Source organism: Bacillus rossius, chromosome 3, assembly GCF_032445375.1.
Source record: "Bacillus rossius redtenbacheri isolate Brsri chromosome 3, Brsri_v3, whole genome shotgun sequence".
In the NCBI taxonomy this organism is placed as follows: Eukaryota; Metazoa; Arthropoda; class Insecta; order Phasmatodea; family Bacillidae; genus Bacillus; species Bacillus rossius.
The window spans coordinates 86,326,058-86,352,917 of NC_086332.1; the positions used below are offsets into that span (position 1 = coordinate 86,326,058).

At 38.2% G+C, this 26,860-nt stretch overlaps 1 protein-coding gene across 3 annotated transcripts in view; it reads left to right on the forward strand.

The window, feature by feature from the left end:
- The window catches only part of LOC134531005 (uncharacterized), a 153,726-nt gene that overhangs the window by 99,799 nt on the left and 27,067 nt on the right, over positions 1-26,860 (forward strand). For all 3 annotated transcript variants that reach the window (XM_063366432.1, XM_063366431.1, XM_063366433.1), the window contains exons 2-4: positions 5,290-5,419; positions 10,877-11,086; positions 19,857-20,090. In XM_063366432.1, the coding sequence (XP_063222502.1) occupies positions 5,290-5,419; positions 10,877-11,086; positions 19,857-20,090 (574 nt within the window). The remainder of the gene's footprint in view (positions 1-5,289; positions 5,420-10,876; positions 11,087-19,856; positions 20,091-26,860) is intronic.

Sequence of the window (26,860 nt, forward strand, 5' to 3'; positions counted from 1 at the left end):
GTAATAATTTATTATTACTGTGGCACCCGCCATCTTGAAATTTGGGCGCCATCTCGAAAATTCGTAATTATTTAGCTATTTTGGAAAAAAGTCCAATATTCATTCAATAAATTTGCAATTAATATTCCTATTTATTCGATTAATTCCTATCCTTGATTCGATCCCTGGGCGATGAAAAATGTTTAGTTTTATGTAAAAAAAAATCTCTTATTCAATAAAATATGGTGGGAAGTCCTAAAAGAATCTTAGTTTCCTAGCCAACCAGCATCCTATAGGCCGATATGTCCACCATATTGAAAACGTGTAGTAATTATCTGATTTTAATGAAAAAAATTCTAAAATTTACTAAAACAAATTAATCCAAATTTAATCAAATATTATTTAAAAACACCGTAGCACATTTCATTATGGTCGCCATCTTAGATTCTAGAAATGTTGCAAATTTCGTTATGCCCACGATCTTGGATGTGTATGACATAATCGTTGCGCGTGTCGTTATGGACACCATCTGAGATTCTAGATTGTTGCAGTTTTCGTTATGCTCCGCCATCTTGAAAAACCATAGTTTTTATGCTATAAAATCGGAAAAAATGTAAAAATTTATAAAGAAAATTAATCTATCATAATTTAATTAAATATTATTTAAAACACACACTTACATCCTCGGTTATAATCCAGTGAGGTCAAAAATAAAAAATAAAAGACAACAGATCCTACCTCCTTGGAAGCCGCAGGCAGACTGACCTCCAACCACTAATGCCAGGGTATTATACATCACCAGCTATATGAGACCTTGTCCGCTATCTTGTTTTCGTATGATAGAATGTACTATTATCTTGTTAGTTTAATCTTTACCTGCTAGAGTGCAGTAATTATTTATTATTACTGCGGTGCCGCCATTTTGGTAATTCATAATTATTTAGCTATAAATTCGGGAAAAAAATCCGAAAATCATCAAAAAAATCACTCATTCATTTACTGATTGATTAGATCAACTCCTGTCCATGTTTCGATCCCTGGATGATACAATAAATTTTAATTTTATGTAAAAATAATAATATCGATATATCATGTTCATAATTCTAAATCAGTATAGGCTCCTAGTCTACCAGCCTTCAGTAAGCCCTTATGTCCGCCATCTTGAAAATTCGTAATAATAAATCTAGAAATTCGGGAAAAAGTTCAAAATTCATCAAAAAAATCACTCATTAATATACTGATTGATTCGATTAGTTCCTGTCCTTGGTTCGATCCTTGACTGGTGCCAATATTTTAAATTTATGTAAAAAATATTTATTTAATAAATCATGTTCAAAATCCTAAAAGTAGCTAAGTTCCACATAAACCAGCCTTCAGTAAGTCTTTATGTCTGCCATCTTGGAAATCTGTAATTATGTAGCCAGAAATTCGGGGAAAATTCCAAAATTCATTAACAAAATCACTCGCTGATATAATGATTAAAACGATAGATGCCTGTCCTTAGTTCGATCCTTGGTCAATGCAAAAAGGTAATTTATGTAAAAATACCACAAAAGTGACAGGTTCGCAAAATAAAACACAAGTTATTTTACAAACATAAAATTTATTACATAAATTCTACAAATACAAACAGGTAAATTACTAGCATTTCTCGATTTCTACAATCTTCTTAGAAGGCGAAGATAGTTCTTTGCATGCCTTGACATGTGTTTTAGAGTCAGTTATACATAACAGATGATTAACCAGGCATGTCTATTCAGTAGCCAGGCACGTAATAGACGGCCAGGTACATCCAGGTTAGGCACATTCAGTAGGTGTCAAGACGCGCCCAGTTGCCAGCCAGATGTATATTCAGTTGTCAGGCATGTATTTAGTATACAACCATATTCAGGCTGTTGGCTAGACACGTCCAGTTGGTGGTTAGGCACTTCCAGATTGAGGTCAGGCCAACACGATCAGTTAGTGGCCAGGAACATCCAGTCGGTGGCCAGACACGTATATTCAGTGGTCAGAAAAGCACATTCAGTAGGTGACAAGACATATCCAGTTGGAAGTTAAGCCTTTCTATTCAGTAGCCAGGTTCATTGAGTTTGTGGCCGACGTGACCAGTTATCAGCTAGGCATGTCCAGTCAGCATCAAGGCACGACCGCCGCCGATCCATCATATTCCCAGCCGGTGCAGTTAGTGTGTGCGAGACCAGAAACCGAAGTTTCTATAACTCACTTAGTGGGTGTTAATTTAGCTGCACCCCACACTTTTGTAAAATCACTTGGATCAACGGGCGGGGCGCGTGTCTTGTGGGTAAGTTTGGCACACGGGCCTGTGTGTGCGCTGGTATGTTGTGTAATGCTATAAAAAGTTACGTGTTCCTGTCATCGGCGGGGGAGAGAAGCTCCCCACCAGCTAGATCGGCTAACTGGCGTGATGTAGTGTCGTGTTGGTGTGCAATAGAGGCTTGTCGGTGTGCTGTAATTTCAAGTGACCTAGTTAAACTCGGGTGTGGCGTGTAGTGTAAAGCTGTGCGAGCCGCTCCTACGAACCCCTGGTAACACAGAACATGCATGAGTAGTCAGCTCATATGTGCATGTAACAGGAAGTTCAGGCCGACACTCGCTCAGGCATATAATCGTGTGGTCGTGTTTGTGAACGTAAAAAGGAATTTGCATGGGTTAGTACTCTACTGGCCGCCTTAGGGGCCGAACTATTGCGCTCCTTAATAGTTCAGTCAAAGACAGGCTAAGCCAGTTGATGCGGTGGATAGCCCCAGGCTGTTGTCATAAATAATCTGAAACATAGGAAATTATGTTAGTTATTGATACTCAATTTGCCTATGAAGGCCATTCGGTTGTAAAGGCACGACCAATTGGAGTTCAGGCATGTATTCGGTGGTCAGGCACGTCCAGTAGGTGCCCGGGCCCGGGGTAATTAAGAAGCCCCTCACTGAGGAGCCTGTCTGTACTTCCAAAAGAGTGACTTTGAAACGGGTTTTATGTTAAAACTATCTTATGGAAAACTTTCTGCTAATTGCGTGCATGTAGGCCAAAATATGGTCAGTATACTTCGTACAAGCACGGTATCCAGAAATGACTTTTCGGTTAACCCCACGTGCAAAACTCTCGCTCTCCCCCTCCCCCCAATCGGAAATTTCCGCGGTCCCCCCTTTCGAATCCTGCATCTGTTTGTCGTAGTAAACCACGCGTGTTTTGTAAAGAAAGTGTTCTTACAGCGCGGTACGATAAGGCAGTGTTTCACATCGTGTAAGTCGGCCCTACTGCATTGGGCAAGAACCCACGCATGCTTGCTGGACATGCGCCGACGCGGTATCGCGTAGTCCCTCCATTAGGCCTTATCTTGATCCAGAAAAAAGTAAAACACCCGCAAAATGTCTGAAGATCTGTGCAAGAACTACAGACATCAATAGTTTCCCAAGTTGAACGTATTTGCACAAAGCATGGCAATGCAGGTTGACGCACTTGTATACTTTGCGAATTACATTTTATATTCGTTAAAGAACTTGGCGCTCACAAATAGCCACTTAAACTTTTAATTTTATTGCGTGCGATACTTTCCAACACATTAAATTATTAGTTGGAGTATTTGTTGTCACTGGAAAAAAGACTGTTTTGTCGTTGTCATTAAATATTTTGTAATAATTAAGTATCAAAGATATTTGAAAGTATCAGACAAATGATTTTGGGAGGATTATAAAACAGTTAGTAGAGACCACCCAATTTTTTCATTATAAATAGTTTCTTAGGTACTAAAAAATTATGTAACCGGCTCCGTAAAATATGCGGCAAGGGGAATACTTGGCAAAAATACTTTACTTTAAGGCAGTCACGGAAGTGTTGTGTCGATGTGCATTGTATAATCAGGTGTTTTCGTTAAAAATAAATAGGTTAATGTTTTAGAGATAGTATATATAAATATTTTTTTATATTTATATATAAACTACCTGTGCTACCCGATCCGCATGGGTAAATATTTTAACACGAGTAGTAGCTACATATTGGTTCCTCCGGCGGCCGGTTCCGGAGCGTGATGTCCGTGTCCGCCATCTTTATATAAAACAAACAAACATTTTATAAAAATTATATTACATATTATATTTCAAACATTATTTTTTTAGTATTGATGGAAATATTCGGAAAGAAGAATTATTCGTACACATATATCCAGCTGATCAAAGCAAATTCAGTTGATGTGACTTGTGACAAAAAAAAAAACTGTAGCGCAGTGTAGTAGTTTGAAGTATGTAAGCCCAGAGATTTTTATGCAAAGATTTTTACAACTATAAAGCATATTTTATACATTATTCGTATGTCTTTGGCTTAGTAGCCCTACTATTATAACTGTTTAGGGCTGTACAGATTGCAGACTTTTAGCAAATGGCACAGTGCAGGTCTTCTTCAGACTTGTACACATTTATGGAATTTTTAAAGTTTAACCTTCACTAATTAAAAAAAAAAATTATGTAGGTACTGTTAAAAATATTTTAACGTAATACAAAGCCAACAAAAAGCTATTTTACAAACTGAAATAAAACAACAAAGAAGGAATATATGATTATTAAATATAATTAGTTTATATAGCATTTTACTCTAGGAATATAACAAAAGCATTACTAAACAATTTTAATAATGTTTCTACTGGAAAGTCTATCTGTTTTAAAAAAAACAGCGTCTTGAACTTCAGTTGCCAAAGATGACCGACCGTGTGGAAGGTTTTAAGAACACGTTTACACATGCGTTAATACAGGTTACTGTTGCTTCAAGCTTTAAAGCCAGATGTCCATGGTGTACGTTTTAACTTTGCACTTCAAGTGTTTGAGCGGGAAGATGACTTTCTTGATCGTGTGGTGTTCAGCGATGAGTCAACTTTTCTTAAGTTCGTATCTGAGGGTCAGAACATCATCATGAACTTGTAGAATATCAAAGAGCTCCCCCAAAATGCTCCAGATTTGAAGAGGCCGTTGCTTCCATTACTCCGGACGTGTTAACAAAAGTGTATGAATAATTCTACTTTAGGTTGGATGTGTGTTGTATAACTAAAGGTGCACATATTGCACATTCGTAAGAAAAACTAAGTTAGTTTATCTTCAATTTGATGTATGATTTGTTGTAAATAGTCTAAATTAAACTGTTACAATATACCATTGAAACTGGGACATTCTTTTATGAACATCTTGTAAAACAAATTCTCTTTTAAAATAATTTACTTTGTTTTAGTTATTATTATTGTTATGTGTTTGTTTAGGGTGTTTGAGAAGGAAAAAACTTCGTGTTCATGAGAAAGAGTTTTTTTTTCAGACAAGAGCTGCTACTTGCTGTCGGTGGAACAGCAGTTCACTCTCCTCGTCACAGATGGCGCGCAAGTTCCTGTGGACACTGCGACGAGGCTAGAGTTGCCGCCCTGGTTTGACAGCGACAAATTTAACCTGTAAGTTATAAATTAACTAATTGAATGCTAAGAGTTTATAACTTATACATAGCCATGTACAAATTGACAAAGTTGGAGATTAACAATGTTACCTATGGAATGTAAATCAAGAAGTAAAATATATTCTTCCCCAGCACCAGTTCTAATTGCTACATATGTATACTATGCTCTCTTTTAGGTAGACTTCAAAGATATACTACCTATTGTAGCCGTTACCATGATGCTACTTCCGAAAAATTCTTATATAGTGTTTCGTTTCATGGTCCATATATATATAAACAAGATAACTGCCGTAATTTTTAAAAATCACTTTCAACCTGATACATAAAATATATAAATGGAAATATCTCTGCTGAGTTCGTTAATTGTTAATATCCGACCATAATAAAACGAATATCACATTCGTTTGAACGCATTAAATCTTATAGTAGTATTTGCCCAAATATTTTTGTCGAAATAAATTTTTCATACGACCAACCATAATTGCAAGGCCAATAAAAAATATAGCTCCTTCGTAGGCACACCATCCAATCAGTCCAAATTGTTTATTATCTTATAATTATTATCTAAAACTTTTATCTGAAACAATTTTTGATAAGATGTAGGCCTACTACCTATGCTGCAAGGGGTTGAAAAAAAAGTATGCTATAATTAAACAAAAATCCATAACTTCCTTAAAAGGTATACTATCAAATCCGTTCAAACTGTTTGTAAATATTATAAATATTATCTAAAACCTTTGTCTGAAACAATTTTTGATACAACTAACCATTGCTGCAAAGAAGGATACAAGTGGTTAAAATACAAAAAGAAAATCATAACTACCTTATTAATTACATTATCGCATCTGTTCAATTTGTTTGTAAACCGTACAATTTTGTTATAAAACTTATGTCTGAAACAATTTTGAAAAGACGATTTATTGTTGCAGTAGGTTAAAAAAAACCGGTAGAATTTTATAAAATTCATAATTTTCGTATCATGTACACTATTAAATCCGATTTTTGATAAGAAGATTTATTGTTGCAGTAGGTTAAAAAAACAGCGGTAGAATTTTATAAAATTCATAATTTTCGTATCATGTACACTATTAAATCCGTTCTCATTTTTTGTTAAAATTAAAATTATTATCTATAACTTACGTTGAAAATAATTTTTTATACGACCAATCATTTCTGCGTGGTATGAAATAAACAGGTGTTGAATGACAAAAAAATGCATGGTTCCCTTAGTAGGTACACTATCAAATCCGTTCAAATAGATTGCAAACCTTATAAATATTATCTAAAACTTTTGTCTGGAACAATTTTTTTATACAACCAACTATTGCTGCAAAGGCTGGATGAAGAGGGTTTAAAATACCAAAAGAAATAACTCCCTTAGTATGCATACCAACGAATCCGTTTACATTGTTTGTAAATCTTATAATTTTTACTAAAATGTTTATCTAAAACATTTTTTATAATACAAACCATGACTGCGAGGGTTGAAAAACCTGGGGTTTAAATAAGAAAAATAAAACTTCCCTACCATGTACACTTTAGAATCCATTCCTATTTTTCTTTAATTTTTTATGTATTGTCTAAAAGTAGTATGTAAATGCCGAACCTGCGAAAGACTTAAAGACAGTCATTAATATCTCCATTGAGGCTTCAATTCCCCATGGGCAAGCCTCCAATAACCCTCTGGAAGTGAGCTTTGACCTTGAACTTGACTTCGGTCGTCATGGTTGCACTTTCCGTTACGCCCGCCATCTATCATTCTAGAACATTCGAATTTTCGTTACTCTCGCCATATTGAATGTGTATGACATCATCGATGTACTTTTCGTTAGGCCCATTATCTTGGATTATAGAACATTTAAATTTTAGTAATAGCCGCCATATTGAAAATCCGTAAATATTCTCAAAATTTAATGGAAAATTTGAAAAATAATACATATTTAATTAATAAAATTTTAATATTAAAATCCCGCCATTTTGTAAATTGTTCGCCATATGTAAATCCGTAATTATTATCTGATCTTAACGAAAAAATTTTAAAGTCATAAAACAATTAAATAATAAATTAAATAATAGTTTAAAATTTGCGACGTATCCTTCCAACACGGAAGCCACAAGCAGACTGACTTCCCACCACATATACCAAGACAGATATTACATAAGCCAGTATGAGATCATGGCAGCTATCTTGTTTTTGTGTCTGCTAAAGGTCACTGCCGACATATGTTAACATCTGCTTATGTGTGCTGCCACCATATTAGTTTAATTTTTACCCGCTAGAGCGCAGTATTTATTTATTACTGTGGCATCCTCCATCTTGGCATTTGGAAGCCATCTTGAAAATGTATAATTTTTTAGCTGGCAAATAGGGAAAAATTCCATATTTCATAAAATAAATTCAGAAATTTATTTACTGGTTGATTCAATCTCCTGAGTTCGACTCTTGATCAATACAAAAATATTTATTTTAGGTAAAAAAAATACTGTAAAAACGACAGGTTCTAGAAATAAAAACCACAATGTTTTATAAATAAAAAATGTATTACATAATTTCTACAAGAACAAAAAACATGTAAATTACAAGCGTTTCTCGATATACACAGCCTTCTTAGAAGGCAAACAAAGTCATTTTCAGTGCTGTTCTACATGTATATTCAGTGGCCAGGAACACACGTCCAGGAGGGATCAAGGCACATCCAGTTGGTGGTTAGACATGTCTATTTAGTGGCCAGATACATCCAGTGGGTGGTCAGCCATGTAATCGTTTACATGCCACATATTGATGTAAGCTAGACACATCTGTTCAGTGGTCAGGAATGCATATTCAGTAGGTGGCCAGCCACATTCAATTGGTAGCCAGGCACATTCAGTAGGTGGTCAAACACATCCAATAAGTAGCCAAGAGGCATTTTTCTTCAATACTCGGCAAGAATTTTAAACAGTTCGTGTTCAATGCCAGACTTGTTGCAAATGATTTGAATTTCATTTTGTTCTAACTAGCCTCGATGATTGGAATGGCTTTATTGGTACTCTCCATTTTCTTAGTCATTGGTGACGATATTTACATATTTAAGTTAGAAGTTTTATGAGGAGAACTCGGTTTTAGTAATCAAATTTCGAGAAATAACACAATTATTTTTGAAATATATAAAAAAAAATATTTTTAATTTTTATACATGTGCAGATAAAAGAAGTTATTATTGTATGTAGTCAGCTTCTCTCAGATCTTTAATTATGGAAACTACTTCGTTGATGTGTGAATAGTTTCCTACACTATGCGAGGCCAGCAGTCTAAGACGATCGACCAATATATTAGGATCTTCCCGTGTCGTTTATTCAATATCTTCTGCTGCTGTAATCTTACTTACATTTTTATTATTAATACTTTTAAGATTTATGAAGCCCCATTTTAAAACCAGCCTCAAAGTCACTATCTTCATCGTCCCAGTGATCATCATAAACTTCATCAGAATAATTTATTTTAATGTGTCGTTTCCATAGTTTTGGTTTCAGTGCTTCATCACAATCTTCTGAAGTATGGTAATAAATACTTCTGCTCTCTAGTGGATAAAAAATAAACCAATATGTCAGCAGCACCCTTTAGCAGATAATGTGTGCACTATGTGACACTAGTGCGTCTAGTAGCAAGTACTGAAACCAAAAATAGCAGCATCGCCCTCTAGCAGACGATGTGCGCACTACATAAAACTGGTGCTCCTAGTAGCTAGTACTGAAAACAAAGATGGCTGCAACACCCTCTAGCAGGTGATGCTATTATTCCTTCATATTAAAAAATACAAGTCGTGTTATTATTATACATATACTTTATTTAATTCTCAGTCTAGTAAATGTCTCGATGGCAGTGTGTTCAAAGGTGGGGTGGGGGATGTAGGAAATTAAAGGCTTTCCTTATGTGCTTCGTGGATTTAATTCAGAACTCCTCCTAGCAAACTAAAATCCAGTCTAAGGTGGCGCTTCATAGCAGACGATCTTTGCATTAAAGAAGGTGGTGCTTTCTGCCAACTAATTTTTGAAATTTAAAAGTGGCGCTTTCTAGCAGATTTTACGACCTTTCAAGATGACCTGACTGTGTCACCCTCTGGATGCCTGCACTGTAATTAAATATGGCGCCCTCTGAGAAACTAGTTTTTATAAGTTACGTGTTGCACTCCCTACCATACATCACAAGTGCTACAGTACTTCAAAAGCATACTTCGTAAGCATATATTACTTATTTATTTCTTTATTCTATAGCTGATCTGTTAGCCCAGTGACTAACTTTCTTGTCTGTCAACCTCATAATGCTGGCGTTCCTTGGGTCTAGCCCAATCCACTGCAAGAATTTTGTACAAATATATACCACTGGTGCCACCTGCATTCAAGCTTCGGAACAAAGATGGCCACCACCAGCAGACGTTAAACTACCCACCGACTGCAGACGACAAAAATAATTCTGGTGTAAAGTGCTAAAACATCAAGACGCACCATAATTTGTACCATATTTCTTACTTTGTTACAGTGGTATACCATAATGTGGACCATGATTATTCACGTACCATATAAATGGAACAGAACCATTTGGCTTTCCTTACTCAAGGATATAAACATAAAAACCTTGTAGTAACCAACTTTTTTTTTTCATGTAACCGAGTATATGGTGAGGCAACTCAACCTGTAAATTAAGAGCTGAAAAACTCATGATTCCAAAACAAACTATAGGAAAAAAAATACATCTCTTAGTAAACTAGCAAGTATGATAATGTAAGATTGACAAATTTCTGTATTTGTTTTGGTTAGGTTTTGTACAGTAAAGTGTGTGTTTTAGCGTCATAAAATGTGTTATCATTCAGTTGACAGTGAACTGTTGAAAACGTGAGATGCATGGAAATACTCGTGAGGCAAAAATGTTTTGGGTGGTGTGCATTCGCATTTCACTAGAAAACACCCCCATTAAGAATATAATTGACAGAAACTTGTAATTTCCCTTGTTTTTCATATTTGGGCTAGTAAGTTCATAACTAGTATAAGATAAAAAGGCAGAGGGTGTGAAATGTTTTGTTAGTTGATACATATATTTTTAAAATTGTATATATATTATATATAGTGTCATGGTGTGCAGAAACTTAAACTCGCTCTGTGTCTATATTCACTGTGTGGGTAAGCTGGGTGCACGCACTGTCGGATCCAGATAGAAAAAGGAGGGGGGGGGCATAGCGGCATGCACCCCCCCCCCCCCCACACTGAAACCTGAATAATTTTCAGATTTCCCCCAAGTTTCTTATCATAGTTTACAAAACTGACTTAAGTATTAATTCAGTGCATGGCTATAGATAGTAGGACTTTTTGAACCACATTTAATGTAGTGAAATTGTATTAGAAAAGTCGGTATCCTATTTGGCCTTGCCTCGACCCTGAATGTGAATCCGCTCGGCGCACGGGCGGGCGGGTGTCGCAGGGGCAAGCAGTACTTCCAGCAGAACTACTACGCCATGTTCGTGTCGAAGCTGAGCGGGCTGCTCGCCATCCTGGCGGTGCCCAGCATCCTGCGCGTGCTGGTGCTGACTGAGCGCTCCTCGGAGCCCGCCGCCGCCTTCCGGCGCTACCTGTCCACGCTGTCGCACATGCTGCGGTGGTACGGCGGCGACCCCGCGCGCGGCGACTCCAGGTGAGGCGCCGTCTCCCGCCGTTCCCCGCCGTTCCCCGCCGTCCCCCGCCGTCCCCCGCCGTCCCCCGCCGTCCCCCGCCGTCCCCCGCCGTCCCCCGCCGTCACCCGCCGTCCCCCGCCGTTCCCCGCCGTCCCCCGCCGTCCCCCGCCGTCCCCCGCCGTCCCTCGCCGTTCCCCGCCGTCCCCCGCCGTCCCCCGCCGTCCCCCGCCGTCCCCCGCCGTCTCCCGCCGTCCCCCGCCGTCCCCCGCCGTCCCCCCGCCGTCACCCGCCATCACCCGCCCACCCCCGCCCACCCCACAATCGTTAAATTACATAATATAAATAATTCAAACGACGAAAATATGATTGAAAAGTCAAATCGATGGTCGTTCCAATCGAGTGGAAGAGAGATGCCACGCATGCGTACAATGAGCGAATACGACACATCCGTAGTGGGACATCCGTAGTGGGACACTTTTTCGTGCGTGCAGCCGGCGTTCATCGATTTATTAGACGTTGTCACGTCAAAAAAAATCATAGAAAATAGTAATCGCAACTTTAAAAATACGTTAGAAATTTGGCATTACCACAGTGATTACCCACAATCTCTATGCACTTTATATTGTGTTTTGGTAGTGTATTGGCAAAGTGTGCGCCTCCGAATCATATGTTGTTTTTTTTTAATTGGTTTCATAGCCCATCAACGGAATATTTTTATATATATATTAGGGTGATGCTTAAAAATGAAGGTTAAAAAAATTAATGGTTCACCCTCTCATTTTATTCTCCCACATGTAAAATGGTCTAGAATTTTTTTTGGCTGTATTTAAAGCGAATTTAGGGGTCGCTACCAGCATTTAAAGTTTATAAAATTACCAATATTGCAGCACATGAACTTTTAATATAAGGAAATAAGTAATTTTAAAATACTTAAGCAACCAACCACCACTTTACACATTAAAGGGAACATTGTCGTGCTGGGACTCCCCTCCAAGCAACCTCACCCCTCCCCCCTCCCCCCTCCACAACCCCCCCCCCCTTTACACCCCTCCAACCAACCCACAGCCGAGGTCATGTGTGAGTTGCCTGTCAGTACCTGTCTGGGCACTGTGCTTGTCTGATCTGTGCAGTTGTTCATGTAGCTTATCCAGAGTGTTTTTAAAAGTAATTATGATTGTGAGTGTGGTTAAAGTTGGTTATTGAAAGTGATTTTGGTTGGTGAATTCATAGTAAGTGTTTTTGTATTCATTGTTCAAATAGTAAACCAAATAATTACACAACAAACTAAAAAATATTATTTACTTGAAAAGTTTTTATCTATGTAGGCTGCAAATTTATGAATTTAAACTGAAAAGTCATATAATTTATGGTTACTAATTTTATAACTATTAGTATTTACCATGGCACATAGTAAAAACTCTTCTGCAATTTCTACAAGGAAAAAGACAGAAATATGGTTGGTCGGGCAGATGTCTGAAACGTTCATTAATACCAAACTTCCATCTAAACGGGAAGTACTGTCCGTATTTTTTTATTATAAAGAACAAGTAAAGCAAAAGATTCGTGAAGCTGCTTATTCGACCTCTAAAGATTTGCTAGCCGTTTGGAATAAGGCTAGGATACCTACCAGACAGCAAATACATGTTGTTGATAAAGTAGAAAAGTTATTCAAAGAGTGGCAGAATCTGAAGAAAAATAAAGAGAACAAATCTAAAAGATCAGCAGTATTAAGACTAAAAGAAGAAACATGGAATTACAATTTAGATTACTTATTTGATGTAGCGCATGCAAAGGCACTGGAAATGATTCAAATTCAAGAAGATAGAGACTTTTTAGTGTTGCAGCGTGAAAAAGGACGTCCAGGGAAAATAGGTGGCATTGACAAGAAACTATCCAAGAAGGAAGAAGAGCAAGCGCGTAAAAAGGCTCGAATGGAGGTGCTCAAGGCAAAAGAAAGTGACAGTATTAAGGCAATCACGTGTAAATCAGAAATTCCTAGCATTTTTTCCGATGATGAATCCTCACATGATTACGACAGTGACTTTGAGGGGCCTTCAACATCTAAATCTGGAGAAATACAAAACATAGGACTAAAGAAAAGAGGAAGAAAAAAGCTGCTTAACAGAGAATTGACTACAAGCTTGGATGTTGCAAAAATAAATGATCGCAAAGCAGCTCTTGTCCTTACATCCACTTTAAATCGGCTGGGATGTGATCCTGCAAAATATAATCTAAATTTTTCTTCTATACGCCGCCAGCGAGTTGAATGCAGACCGAGCATAGCAGAATATATAAAAAAGGAGTTTTCAGCTGCTGTACCTTTAACTGTGCACTGGGATGGGAAAATGTTAGAAGATATTACAGGACAGGAAGTAGTCGATCGTCTTCCAGTTTTAGTTTCAGGGAAAGGAGTGGATCAGCTCCTTTGCATACCAAAACTTGAATCTGGAGAGGGTGAAAAAATAGCATCAGCAGTTTATGACTCTCTCGTTTCCTGGGGTATAATTGATAAAGTGAAGAGTATGTGTTTTGATACAACTGCATCTAATACTGGATCACGCAAAGGGGCTTGTATTTTACTTGAACATAAAATTGATAAAGAAATGCTTTGGCTACCATGTAGGCACCATATTATGGAAATAATGCTCGAATCCATCGTACAAAACCAATTAAGACCTTCTTCAGGGCCAGATAATTTGTTATTCAAGAGATTCCAGAAATGTTGGTCATCGCTCAATAAAGAAGAATATCTAACAATTGAAAATGATGTAGAATCTATGGGCAGGATAAAGAATCTTAAAGATGAAATAATTGCCTTTTCTCAAAAACAACTAAGTGAATATCAGCCAAGAGATGACTACAAAGAACTGTTGCAGCTAAGCATAATATTTCTAGGAGGAGCTCCAGAAAAAGGTGTATCATTTAAGAAGCCTGCAGGTCTTCACCGTGCTCGATGGATGGCCAAATCAATTTATTCTCTGAAAATATTCTTATTTAGAGAACAATTTAAATTGACGAAGCTCGAAGAAAAAAGGATTGCTTGAGATCTGTATGTTCTCAGTCATTATTTACATAAAGTTTTGGTTCCAAGTTCCATCAGCATGTTCGGCACCAAGAAACGATTTAGAGCTCCTTAAAGAGCTGAAGAAATATGAGGAAGTCAACAGTGTTTTAGCAAAAAAGGCATTGAACAAAATTTGTGGCCATTTATGGTACATTTCTGAAGAACTGATTGCTCTATCTTTTTTTGATGATAACGTTGCAAATGCAACAAAGAAAAAAATGGTGGAAGCATTGAATAAAGAAGGAGCTGAATTCTCTCCAAAGCGCATCACTGTTGACCTGGACACTATTAATAAGAAAGGGCTGGAGGATTTTGTCAGCAGTAATACAAAACGATTCTTTTCCATCGCCGGAATCGATTCAAAGTTTATTGGGAAAAAAGTTGAAGATTGGAATAAAGACGAAGAATATGTCAATATGAAAGAAATAGTGAAGTCATTCAAGGTAGTAAATGATACTGCAGAGAGAGGAGTGTCCCTTATACAAGAATATAATAAAATTCTTACTCTTAATGAAGACCAGAAACAGTACATTTTATTACTTGTAAAATCATTCAGGCAGAAGTATCCAGACTACAAAAAATCCACATTGTTGTCTGCCTAGTGGACTATAGCAGTTGGTTAGGTTTGATTTGAATAGTTTTTAAAAGACTCTGTGTCTGTACGTATTTTTATTGCATCATTACATTAAAACAAAAATTTATACTGTATGTATATATAATTTCAGAAACTTTATCACAGTATTACAAGACCATGTTTGATATCTATTTGTAAGGAAATGAAAATAAAAATAATTATTTGCCAAATTGTGTTTTTTTACCATTTACCAGTTATTTTATTATGTAATTAAAAACCAAATAGAGATAATTTTAGCATTTAAATTAGGTTTTAATAACATTTTTATACTGAACAACCACAAACAGCTAGGTTGTAATAAAAAAATATTAATTCCCTACAAAAAAAAATTTTTTTGAAAAATTTTAATTTTGCAATATTTTTTATAACTTCAAAGCTTGGTAGCAACCCCTAAAAATTGTCCAAAAAAATTGAAAAAAAATATATTTTGTTTCTCTCATCAGGTAGAACAAAATGGTAGGGTGAACTACAGCAAAAATAAAAATAATTTTTTTTTGGTCTTTTAAGCATCACCCTAATATATATTTATATAAATATTACACTATACAAATTGTAATTTAAGCAAAAATGATTTTTTTTCCATTTCTAATTACTGTAAAAACTTTTAATACATAACTAAGTCTGATGGTTCAGTTATTTCATATAACATAATAACATAATAAAAATAGTTCATGATACATAAACTAGGCTTTGGAGGGTTTGTATAACTATCAATTGGGTTTAAAATTTGAAGCATTGGCATGCAGCTCAGCCTAATGATTTAGATTGAGCTTTGTCTTTCTGTCTATGTCTCTTACTTTGGCTAGCAATATGCCACAAAAAAATTTTTTAATCAGCTGATGTGAGCAAAGATAAATGAGTTTGCTAAAATAATTTTAACCTAAGAAGTAGTTTTTTTTCAAACTAAGCTTTACCTACAATCTTAAATGTATGTACGGTGTCTACTTGTACAGTAAGTTCCATTTGGTCAGTAAAAATAACAAATTTTTGAAGGAAAAAAACGTTGTTATTTAGTTTTTTTTGTTTGCTACATATCTAATTCATATTTTCAGACGATAGCCATTTAGTTCCAAGCACTTTTCGCAACGCTGCACCAGTTTCTTTAACCTCTCTGCATTGAAGTTCGTCGCCTGGAAATTAAACCAGTTGGCAATCGTAATTTTGTAATTTTTACTGTAATTATTGATCCACGTTTCATTAAATAAACCAAAATACGCCCTAGTCGTCCCAAAAAATAAAAGGTGTCATTTCTAGATTCTTAGTATCGAAACTGCTTAAACGTTTTCCGGAAACGTTTACTAAGCGCCTACACTTAGGCTACACGCATTGCGTATTTGAAGGTTATGATGCCTATGGCTAAGGCGTCCGTTCCATTCCCAGGTGTGGAACTTCTATGCAGAGGAGTTAAAGAAACTGGGGCCGCGTTACGAAAAGTGGTTTTAAAATGAATGGCGATTATGTCAAATGTGAAGTAAATATGTAGTAAACTAAAACTCAATAAAAACTTTTTCTCACAAGTTATTATTTTAATGACCAAACAGAGCTTACTTTAATAACAGCCCTCGTACCAGTCACGGAATTTCATATTTACTACATTGAAACCAGTCGATTCGAAGTGCTAAGAGACTTTATAACCTCAAAAATTTGTCAACCGTGTCAGTCATGTCGTAATTTTTTTATATGTATATTGGCCAAAACCTGTACAATGTTGTTACTGTACCTTTTCTGCACGCATTTGAAGTATAAAATCTGTTTTGCATAAAAAAAACTTATAATTTATTAGTTTTGGCCAAAGCGAGTGTAAGTTGTTTTTCATTTACTAACAATCAGTGTACATGTTTACATCAGCTTAACTATTACAAATATATTATCAAACAGTAAGCCATTGTCATACTGTAAATATGTAATTGTACAATATTAGATAATGAGTGGAATTTTACTGGAAAACTTTAAAAACTTTTCCATTTTGAAATTTTTCAGAGGTATTTCACTGATAGCCTATACTATAGGTTTTAATGCTTGAAATGCTTTACACAAAAAAACAGTAATTACCTAGTCATATTAACAGTGACATCGAGTGAAATGTGTGATCTACCCAGCCAATTATGACCAACTGTATTTCAGAAGATGCGATATACTGTGTACACGAAAGTTTTTGAAGTGATACTTTTTTGCTGAAGGGGGGGGGGGGGGGGGGGGTCTGCAATTTTCGAGCGCTGCGAAAATTCCGATCTCATGAGAGGAATAGTTAGGTACGTGGTGGGGGAACCGGTAGAGCAGGAAAGTGCGTCAGCGGCGACGCCAGCGCATGCGCTAGCGGTCAAATGTGAAATGGTAAAAAGGGGGGGGGGGGGTTTATAGGTACGTAGCGTATCATGCTATATGCTGGTTTAGTTGTAACGGCTGGAAGGGGAGACGACAGGGGAGAGTTAGAAATGACGCAGCAGTGATGCAGTTTTTTTTTTTTTCATTGGAGATAATACCCACTTCCTTACTAATCTGAATCACTATCTCTTGTTCAATTAAAAAGATAATAATTTATTATATCTATACCTAATAAGCAAAACGTTTCACTTCTGTGGTGCGTGGACTCCATGCACACACTTTTTAAGAAATAATATTATAAGGAATAGTTCTGATGGTTTTTTATTTTATTTTCTTTACATTACTTTGTAACAATGTTCTGTAACAATGTAACAATGTTCTGATAATTTCTGTAATATTTTCAGTGTATATTAAGTTTTTATTTTTTATTTTTTTCTGAGAACACTAAAAATTTTTAACTGGTCCAGTGCCTTAATACTGTTCGTGTTCAAATAAATAAATAAGTCATGGGCAGAATATGTAAGTTATAGATCTCTGCAGAGGGACGCGTGGGAGGTTTTAGAAGCTTCGAGATGCTTGGCGGACGCGTGGGGCCATGTCTGACGCACGGTCATATAGCCAGGTCTGGCAACTTACCTTCATTCTCCGTCCACTCAGTGAAGCTCGCGGCGGCCTGCGATCTAAAAGCGCTAGAAGTAGCGGAACCTATTATTAACATTGTGTTGGATGGAAGTTTCGTATAAAAATGGGAATTTTTTTTTGTCTGTTTAGATTTAAACTTCGGTTTTAGTTTATGTTTTTAAATTTATTTCGGAGCTTTTTATGGGGTTAAATGTATAGCAATAACTTGTAGTTAGTCCAATTGAGTATTTAAATCAAGAAATTTCGTTTGCGATAAATTTTAAATTTCGAGCAATGTCATTCTTTCAAATTAATATTTAATCCAGTAATTCTTTTTAATACAATTAATATTTCGACTTTTAATTTTCCTGCTATTGAAGATTGCCATTTTTCATTTAATCTGGTTGTTTGGTAAGTATAAAAAAATTACTGTTTTAAGCTGTAGCCTTCATTACAACCAGGCTCAATACACTTAACTGACAAACGTGGAAAATTTTAAAAGCATTTGTAAAGACTGGGCATTTATCTGGAAACCAAATGAATGAAAAATATAGTAATTGGGGGGGGGGGGGAATATTGCAAATCTTGAGACGGAATTAGGAATAATATAAATATAATATACGAATCTACCATTTAACACAATGTTAATAATGAGTTCCATTACCACTAGCTTCGTCAGTTCGCAGGCCGCCGCGAGCTTCACTAAGCCGACGAGATACGTCAAGGCAAAGGATTGGAAATTGTCAGACCTATCTATATGACTTGGCTCTAGCAAAACACAAGTACCTATTGCCACATTGACGACACAGGGGACGCACCACAACGCCGAAATACCACAACGCCGAACGTACAATAACGCCGAACGTACAATAACGCCGAAAACCATAACGCCGAATGCCAAATTGACTACAACGCCGACAGCTAGAAAACTGCTGTGTACCACAACGCCGAATTACCACAACGCCGAAATACATTAACGCCGAAAAATGTCATTGCAGGACTGCCACAAAGGTTAGGTTAGGTTAGGTTAGGTTAGGCTAGGTAAGGCTAGCCTAGGTTAGGTTAGGTTGTGGTATTTCGGCGTTAAGATACATTTAAGAAACACACACAAATTCATTCAGTTGTTTTTCATTTGGCTCCTGTGCCCCCCCCCCCCCCCCCCCCCCGCAGCAACATTTTTCGGCGTTGTGGTACACAGCAGTTTTCTAGCTGTCGGCGTTGCGGTCAATTTGGAATTCGGCGTTATGGTATTCGGCGTTATTGTACGTTCGGCGTTGTGGTAACGACCCGACGACACAAATTAAATTCACCCCATGTTTAAATGCAATAATAATTATTGAACAAAACACAGAGATTTAGAAATGCTTGAAACAAAAATTAAAAAATATAATTTACCGCTCACATTAAATGTTCAGTGGTTGCTTGTCTTTGACGCCAGTGACTCGCACAAGTCCCGCGTATTACAACGAAGCACACGCCGCATGGCTGGTTCGTGATCAGCACCCGGTAGCGCGCGCAGAACACCGCGGTTAACCCGCAGACCTACTAGTGTGTGTGTGTTTGTGTGTGTGTGTGCTAGGGTTACCAACTATTTCACCCTGACCATAAGTGACACTGAACCCCACCTAATAGCCCCCCGGAAAAATTTGAATTTCTAGATGCAAATTGGTGCTATTTTAGCAGTTTTTGTATCTAAAAATAATTTATGCACCTGGTTGAAATATTATTTTTTTTTGTATTGGCCTAATAATGTTTTGAGTGATGAATTTAATATATAAAGATATGATAATAAAGATAACTTTATCGGTTTTCAATTCAACACAATATCAACATAAACATAACAGACTAAGCGCGGACGAGTGATTCCACCTGTCGGCGTCAACATGAACTATTTGGTGGCCGGTGAACTGCGGAGTAAACGGAGCCTCGCAATGTCGCAATACATATAACAGGTGGTGCGACGCAGGCGGGAAAATACTTTTTTCAATTTTATGCAGGTGTGTGAATTGAACTTTAAACAAGATACGGGAAATATTACGTCCCGTCCTGCCTACGTACGGGATAATTCTTTTAGTCACAGAATACGGGAAATCCCGTACAATACGGGACGGTTGGCAACCCTAGCTGTGCGCGTGTGTGCCTGCAGCACGCAGCGGTCCCTGGCGGCGGTGCGCACGAAGCACTGCGCGGCGGGGCGGCGCGCGGCGGCCGCCAGCCTCGGCCACATCTCGCAGCTGGACATGGCGCTCACGCAGTTCGGCTTCATGGGCTTCAGCGCGCTGCAGCCCGCCCGCCTGGGGCTGGTCGGCTCCGAGCACCACGTGGCGGGCTTCCTGCACTTCTGGCGCACCATCGGCTACGTCATGGGCATCGACGACAGGTAGGGTACAACACCCTTCTCTTGTTACACTCCCTGGCTACAGAGTGGATCTTTCGGTTTCAAATGCATAAATAACAAGTGAAATTTCGTCTGTATCTGTGCTTATATTTGTTTGGTCATTTATAGGTGAGGGAAGATGAGTACACAAAACATTATCTTAATAACAATACATGGGTACTATAAAATTTACTATAAGGGCTGGCCTTAATCAAAATATTATGAACATGTTTTCTTTGTTTCAGTAAAACAATAAAAATAAAAATAATCAATCCCAGAAATTTAATTCTTAGAACATAGCTTAATCAAAGTCCTGTAGTTAATAATTGTCAAATCTCTCAGGATCGTCTAAGTAGTAGCCTAACTGGCATGCTGCAGGTTTCGCAGATAATTTGGAGATATGATGTTAGAAAATAGCTGGCAAACGATGAGGATTTTTGCTATAGATGGGCTACCAGGGCGCCGTAGCAGTCCTTGGTCACCGAGGACGAGTAAAAGCTTGTGGACGCCATGTCAGCTCCAGGCTCTTGGACCCTGTCTGTGAACAAGCCCAATCGAAAAGGATTAGGCCTGTTTCGCAGACAGGCACTAAACGAGCAAAAATGCTAACAAAAACGGAGATGGTCGGGGAAGAGTAAGGTTGTCGAAACTCACCAAAACAGGGTGTTGCTCCTAGCGCTCAAGGAGTGGGCCCGCCGGGAGATGAGCGACAAACAGAACCGAACAGGCACGTTTGACGCGGAAGCACTCATAATTTAGAATAATAAAATCTAGCCAAAATATAAAAAATTTCTACATGGAAAACACAGACTGACTAACTACTATCTAAAATAGGGAAACATCCCTTGACGAGGCGACTACATTCTCGTACGAAGACAGAAGGCTGAGGGCTGGCCGAGAAGGAAAGTAGTCAGTCTGACGTCGCGGCTTGAAATCCCTGGTAGGGCGAGGTGATGCTTAATTAAAAACAGGTGCTTGAATTATAAATAAAAAGGGGGATTTCGGCTTCAGGGCAGAAAGTTTCCGAAGACTTCCGAGGGGGTGGTCGAGAAATACTGACTTCGATATCTCGACGTTTCTTCTGGCGCCTGCTCGCAGCGCGACCTACTGAGTAGTGGCCCAACCGAGAAGAAATCGACTACTGCATATCTCACACGAGGCTATTTCGAGAGCATGGGGCTTATGGAGGAGACTTGTGGAGTGCTCTGGCGGCTTGGAAGAGAAACACAGGGAAATGTTTGTTGCGTGAGTCGCCAGGGGGCATGCTGAGCTTGACAACCGCTCGGAGTAATAGCTGATTTCGCCACTAGAGGGCAGAGTCGATACATCCGAACACTAGTGTCGAGACCTTGAGACAGGCCGCCCCTGACCGGGGTTAAGGACCGGTCACTGCTCTAGGCAGTGTTCCCAGGAAAGTTTGGAGATGGCGGGAGGTGGAAATGTGCAACGATGGTGGGAAACTAGCTCTACAGAGCCTGAGGACGTGCCGGGATGTTGGGGAAACTGACTCGTGATCATGCCATGGAGTGCTCGCGTCAGGCGAGCTCCGAGAAAAACAGGGTCCTGGGAGACTGCAGGAACAAGCGGTCTTGGTTACGGCGACAGGCAGTGTTACCGTGCCCAGACGTGCACCGAAGCAGGGATAAGACGAGCCTTCTTCATGTTGGCTCATGAGATCGTTGGCAAAAATCTGATGCATCGCTGGAAAAGAATTGGGGAACAAGCCTGACAAAGAATAAGTGGGAGTGTGCAGTGAGTGGAATAAGTTTAAGTTTAGCTACAAAATTACTGCTAAAATAATAATTTAAAAATTCAAATTTACAATTGCGCCGAAAAAATGCTAAATGGCGGCACACCTTCCTTGAGTCTCGGTCCCGTCCTTCGCCGACACCTTTTCCTTCTCATATCTCTCGAAATTCAACTTAAACTCAGCTTACTTTACCTTACTTACGAGTACCAACTGACAGCATATTAAGGTTCGGTCTAATGGCCAGTTACACCATTCTTTTCTTCGATTTACGATCCAGTGATTAGCTCAAAAATGATCTAACGATCATTCCTCTAAACTTTGCGCCGCCAACACATACTGGGACCAGAAGATCTTAACTTGCGTGAGCTATAATTCATACATTTCCAATCAACGACAGCAGGTAGCAGTAGTTCCAAAAAAAATTTTTAGGTTCATTTCTGTTGGTGGGCTGGAACGAAATACAATCGAGTGTGACTCAGCGAACAAATGGTTGATGCGATTACCACAAGATGTCAGCACATATAGTCACTGCCTTATCTTTTGAATTTTAATAACTACTGAAAACACATACTGGTATTTAAAAGGTACCTACTACAAAACGAAGGTCTGAAATATGAATAGATTTGACTTATAATTTTTTTTAAATTTATATGGAAAGTAATCGTGACAAAATTAAATATTAAAATAAAATAAAAAGAATTTCGTGCAATTAAATATGAGTATTTTGCATAATAAGAAGTTGTAACATTGTAATAAGTATTATTTTTGATATGTGTATTATATATAGGCTAATATGAAATTTTGTAAATTATACTCTAATATTAACTTCGGATTAAATTAACCGGTATAACGTTCCTGAAAATGCCGGTCATGTCTGTTCGCGCGGTGTCGATCCGAGTTCATTGCTATGAACCGAACCTAGAGTTGGTTCACATCACAGTTCCCAATTATCTTCGCTCAGCGCTCACACACAATGTAGCAACAGGATATGTGGTGGAGCGGTGATCAAACCAGCGTATAATTCAAGATCAGGCCTAGAATTCCAATAGTGCAACTGGTCATAAGTCGGCAAATATTTGCCTGCTTTGGAGAGGGCAGAGATAGATAACCATTTTGGTATAAACAGTTGTTTGTGAAGGCCAAAGGTTCGACTTCTGCCGAAAGATCGTGCTGGAGACGATTGTTTGTGTCAACCACAGGTTCAAAATCTACCGCGAGATCTTGCTGGAGACGGTTGTCTGTGTGAACCACAGGTTCAACATCTGTGGCGAGATCATGCTGGAGACGGTAGTAGTATGTAAATGACGGACCTGGGACAGGCCTCAGGCGGTGGATTGTGATTGTCGGTCCGCCATCTTGGATTTGTGACGTCACGGCGGCAAAAATTCCTCAAAATTCCTCAAAAATGACTCAAAATGACTCAAAATTTCCCGTTTTAAGAAAAAATTTCCCGTTTTCGAGGGAAAAATTCCCGTTTCGAGGGAAAATTTCCCGATTTAGTCCTTAAAAATCCCAACGGCTAGAAATGTCCTGATAGAGGCTTAAGCATCCTTAACTCAAGCCTCAGTTAAGCCTCTATCAGGATGTGACCTTGACCTTTGACCTTGACCCCGACGGCCATCTTGGATCCACCATCTTGGATGACGTCATTTCGTTTTCTCGAACATTCCGTCATTGTGTTATCGGCCATATTGGATGATGACGTCACCGTTGCAATTTACGTTACGACCGTCATCTTTAACTTTTTTATTTATTATCCGATTTTAATGAAATTTTTTTTAAAAATTATAAAAAAAAATTAAATAATAAAATTTTTAATAAAATATTTAAAAAACAAACATTTACAACACGGAGCTCGGAGTCCTCGGTTCAAACCCGTTGAGGCCAAAAAAAAAATTAAAAATGGCGACCGATCCTCCTCCCGTGGTGACTTTTGGCAGACTGACTCCCACCACTTTTCTTAAAGCATATATATATCGTCACCTAGTATGACGTCATGTCCGCCATCTTGTCTTCGATGCTGGAAGCCATCATCATCATTGTATCGTCGACGAGAGTGCGCTGACACCATGTTAGTTTAGTTCGTATCCGCTAGAGTGCAGTAATCATTTATTATTACTGTGACACCCGCCATCTTGAAATATGGCCGCCATCTTGAAAATCCGTAATTATTTAGCTAGAAATTCGGGAAAAATTCCAAAATTCATTAAATAAATCACTCATTAACTTACATATTGATTCGATCCGCTCCAGTCCTTGGTTCGATCCCTGAATGATGCAAAACATTTAATTTTATATAAAAAATAATAATTTCAATAAACCATGTTCAAAATTCTTAAAGAGACTTTAAATCCTCTACTACCATCATCCTATCAGACACCAAGACCACCATATTGGAAATTCGTAATTGTAATGCTAGAGATTCGGGAAAAAGTTCAAAATTCATTAAATAAATTTGTAATCTATATACTGATTGATTAGATCGACTAAGGTCCTTGGTTCGATCCCTGGTCGATACAAAACAACTTTAATTTTAAAAAAGTACCAGAAAAGTGTAAGGTTCGAAAAATAAAACACCTCAAAGTCTTTTACAAACATAATATTTATTACACAATTTCTATCCTACTACAGAATCACTTGCGAAAGCCAACAACAATCTTATAAACATTTAGCCCTGCATAGACGTGCAACGACTACTTCTTAGCTCCAAATGGCTCCCAAAGCTCCAACAGCCTCCAAATGCTTAACACAGCTCCAAATGGCTCCAAATGCTCCAAACGGCTCCAAATGCTCCAAATGTCTCCAGCAGCTCCAAATGCTTGACAGCTCCAAATGCTTCAAAAGGCTCCAAATGCTCCAACAGCTCCAAAAAAAGGCTCCAAATGCTCCAATAGCCTCCAAATGCTTAACACAGCTCCAAATGGCTCCAAATGCTCCAAACGGCCTCCAAATGCTTGACAGCCTCCAAATGCTTAACACAGCTCTAAATGGCTCCAAATGCTCCAAACGGCCTCCAAATGCTTGACAGCTCCAAATGTCTCCAGCAGCTCCAAATGCTCCAATAGCTCCAAAAAAAGGCTCCAAATGCTCCAACAGCCTCCAAATGCTTAACACAGCTCCAAATGGCTCCAAATGCTTGACAGCTCCAAATGCATAACACAGCTCCAAATGGCTCCAAATGCTCCAAACGGCCTCCAAATGCTTGACAGCTCCAAATGTCTCCAGCAGCTCCAAATGCTCCAACAGCTCCAAAAAAAGGCTCCAAAAGCTCCAACAGCCTCCAAATGCTTAACACAGTTCCAAATGGCTCCAAATGCTCCAAACGGCCTCCAAATGCTTGACAGCTCCAAATGTTCCCAGCAGCTCCAAATGCTCCAAATGCTTGACAGCTCCAAATGCTTCAAAAGGCTCCAAATGCTCCAAATGCTCCAAACGGCCTCCAAATGGCTCCAACAGCTCCAACAGCCTCCAAATGCTTGACAGCTCCAAATGTTTCCAGCAGCTCCAAATGCTCCAAATGGCTCCAACAGCCTCCAAATGCTTAACACAGCTCTAAATGGCTCCAACAGCTCCAAAAGACTCCAAATGCTTCAAAAGGCTCCAATTGCTCCAAGAGCTCCATCTTCAATTGGTTCCAACTGATTCCTATTACTTTTATCGAACTTGGCATGATTACTAACATGTCTTTATCAGTATACATTTTGACCGGCAGTGGTAACGTTTTTTTACACCTTTAAGTTATAAGTTTTATTTAGAAATCAGATTTCGATAAATGATAGCTTCCATCTGGAAAGAAAATATATTAATTTATCTTCAAGTTTATACACATACATTTAATTTAATCCATTATTGTATGTAGCCAGCTTCCCTCAGTTCTTTGAGTATGAAGGATATTTCTTTAATGTTCGAATAGTTTCCTGCACAAAGCGATCCATGTAGTAGTCGTAGCCTGTTAACCAATATGTTAGGATCTTCCCATGAGGTATAATCAATCTCTTCTGCTGCCTTCATCATCCTTGCATGTTTATAATAAATATTATCTCTGGTGTTTATCGTTTTAACACCAACCACAAGGTCACTTTCGTCATCTTGCCAGTGATTATCACAAGCTTGATCAGGATAATTTATTTTATTACGCCGTTTCCATCGTTTTGGTCTCAAACCACCATCACAGTCTTCGCTCTTGCATGCTTTTGGTGCTTCAGTACAGTACTCAATCATGTCAGCCTCAGATGTGTCACCACAATCTTCAATCATGCCAGCTTCTGATGTGTCACCACAGTCTTCAATCATGTCAGCACCACAAACTTGATCAGGATAATTTATTTTATTACGTCGTTTCCATCGTTTTGGTCTCAGACTGCCATCACAGTCTTCGATCTTGCCTGCTTTAGGTGTTTCAGTACAGTACTCAATCATGTCAGCCTCAGATGTGTCACCACAATCTTCAATCATGCCAGCCTCAGATGATTCATCAAAGTCTTCGACCTTGTAAGCTTCAGGTGGTTCTCCATCTTTCACATTTTCATGGAGACGACTAGATATTGGAGTAAATATATTTTCATTTCTAATGTGGCTACAACTTCCTTCGTTTGTTTTAAATTTTAAATTATTATCTTGATCTAGATCAGTAATTTTAGCATTAGCTTTTTCGCCTTTGTTCCTCTTCCGCGATGTTGTAGCCCAGTCTTCGTTATCTTTATTCATCTTAATTGTACAGGTCTTGTAATGTCTATCCAAGTAATATCTTCTACCAAAGGATTTCTGACACTGACTGCAATGAAATGGTTTTTGACAAGGACCCAAATTACACTCGCTTCTCTCATGTCGTTTAGCATTCTTTCTCAAGGTAAACACCTTGCTACAGTATCTACAGTGATGACGTTTTGATACAGCAACAAATCCCGTTTCAGGATTCATATTAGTTATTGAGACTAATGCCAGATGCAAACTAAGAGTTTTAAATTAGATATATTACTTAAATAGAATTTTTTAATTATTTCATCAGCGAGAATTAATTTAT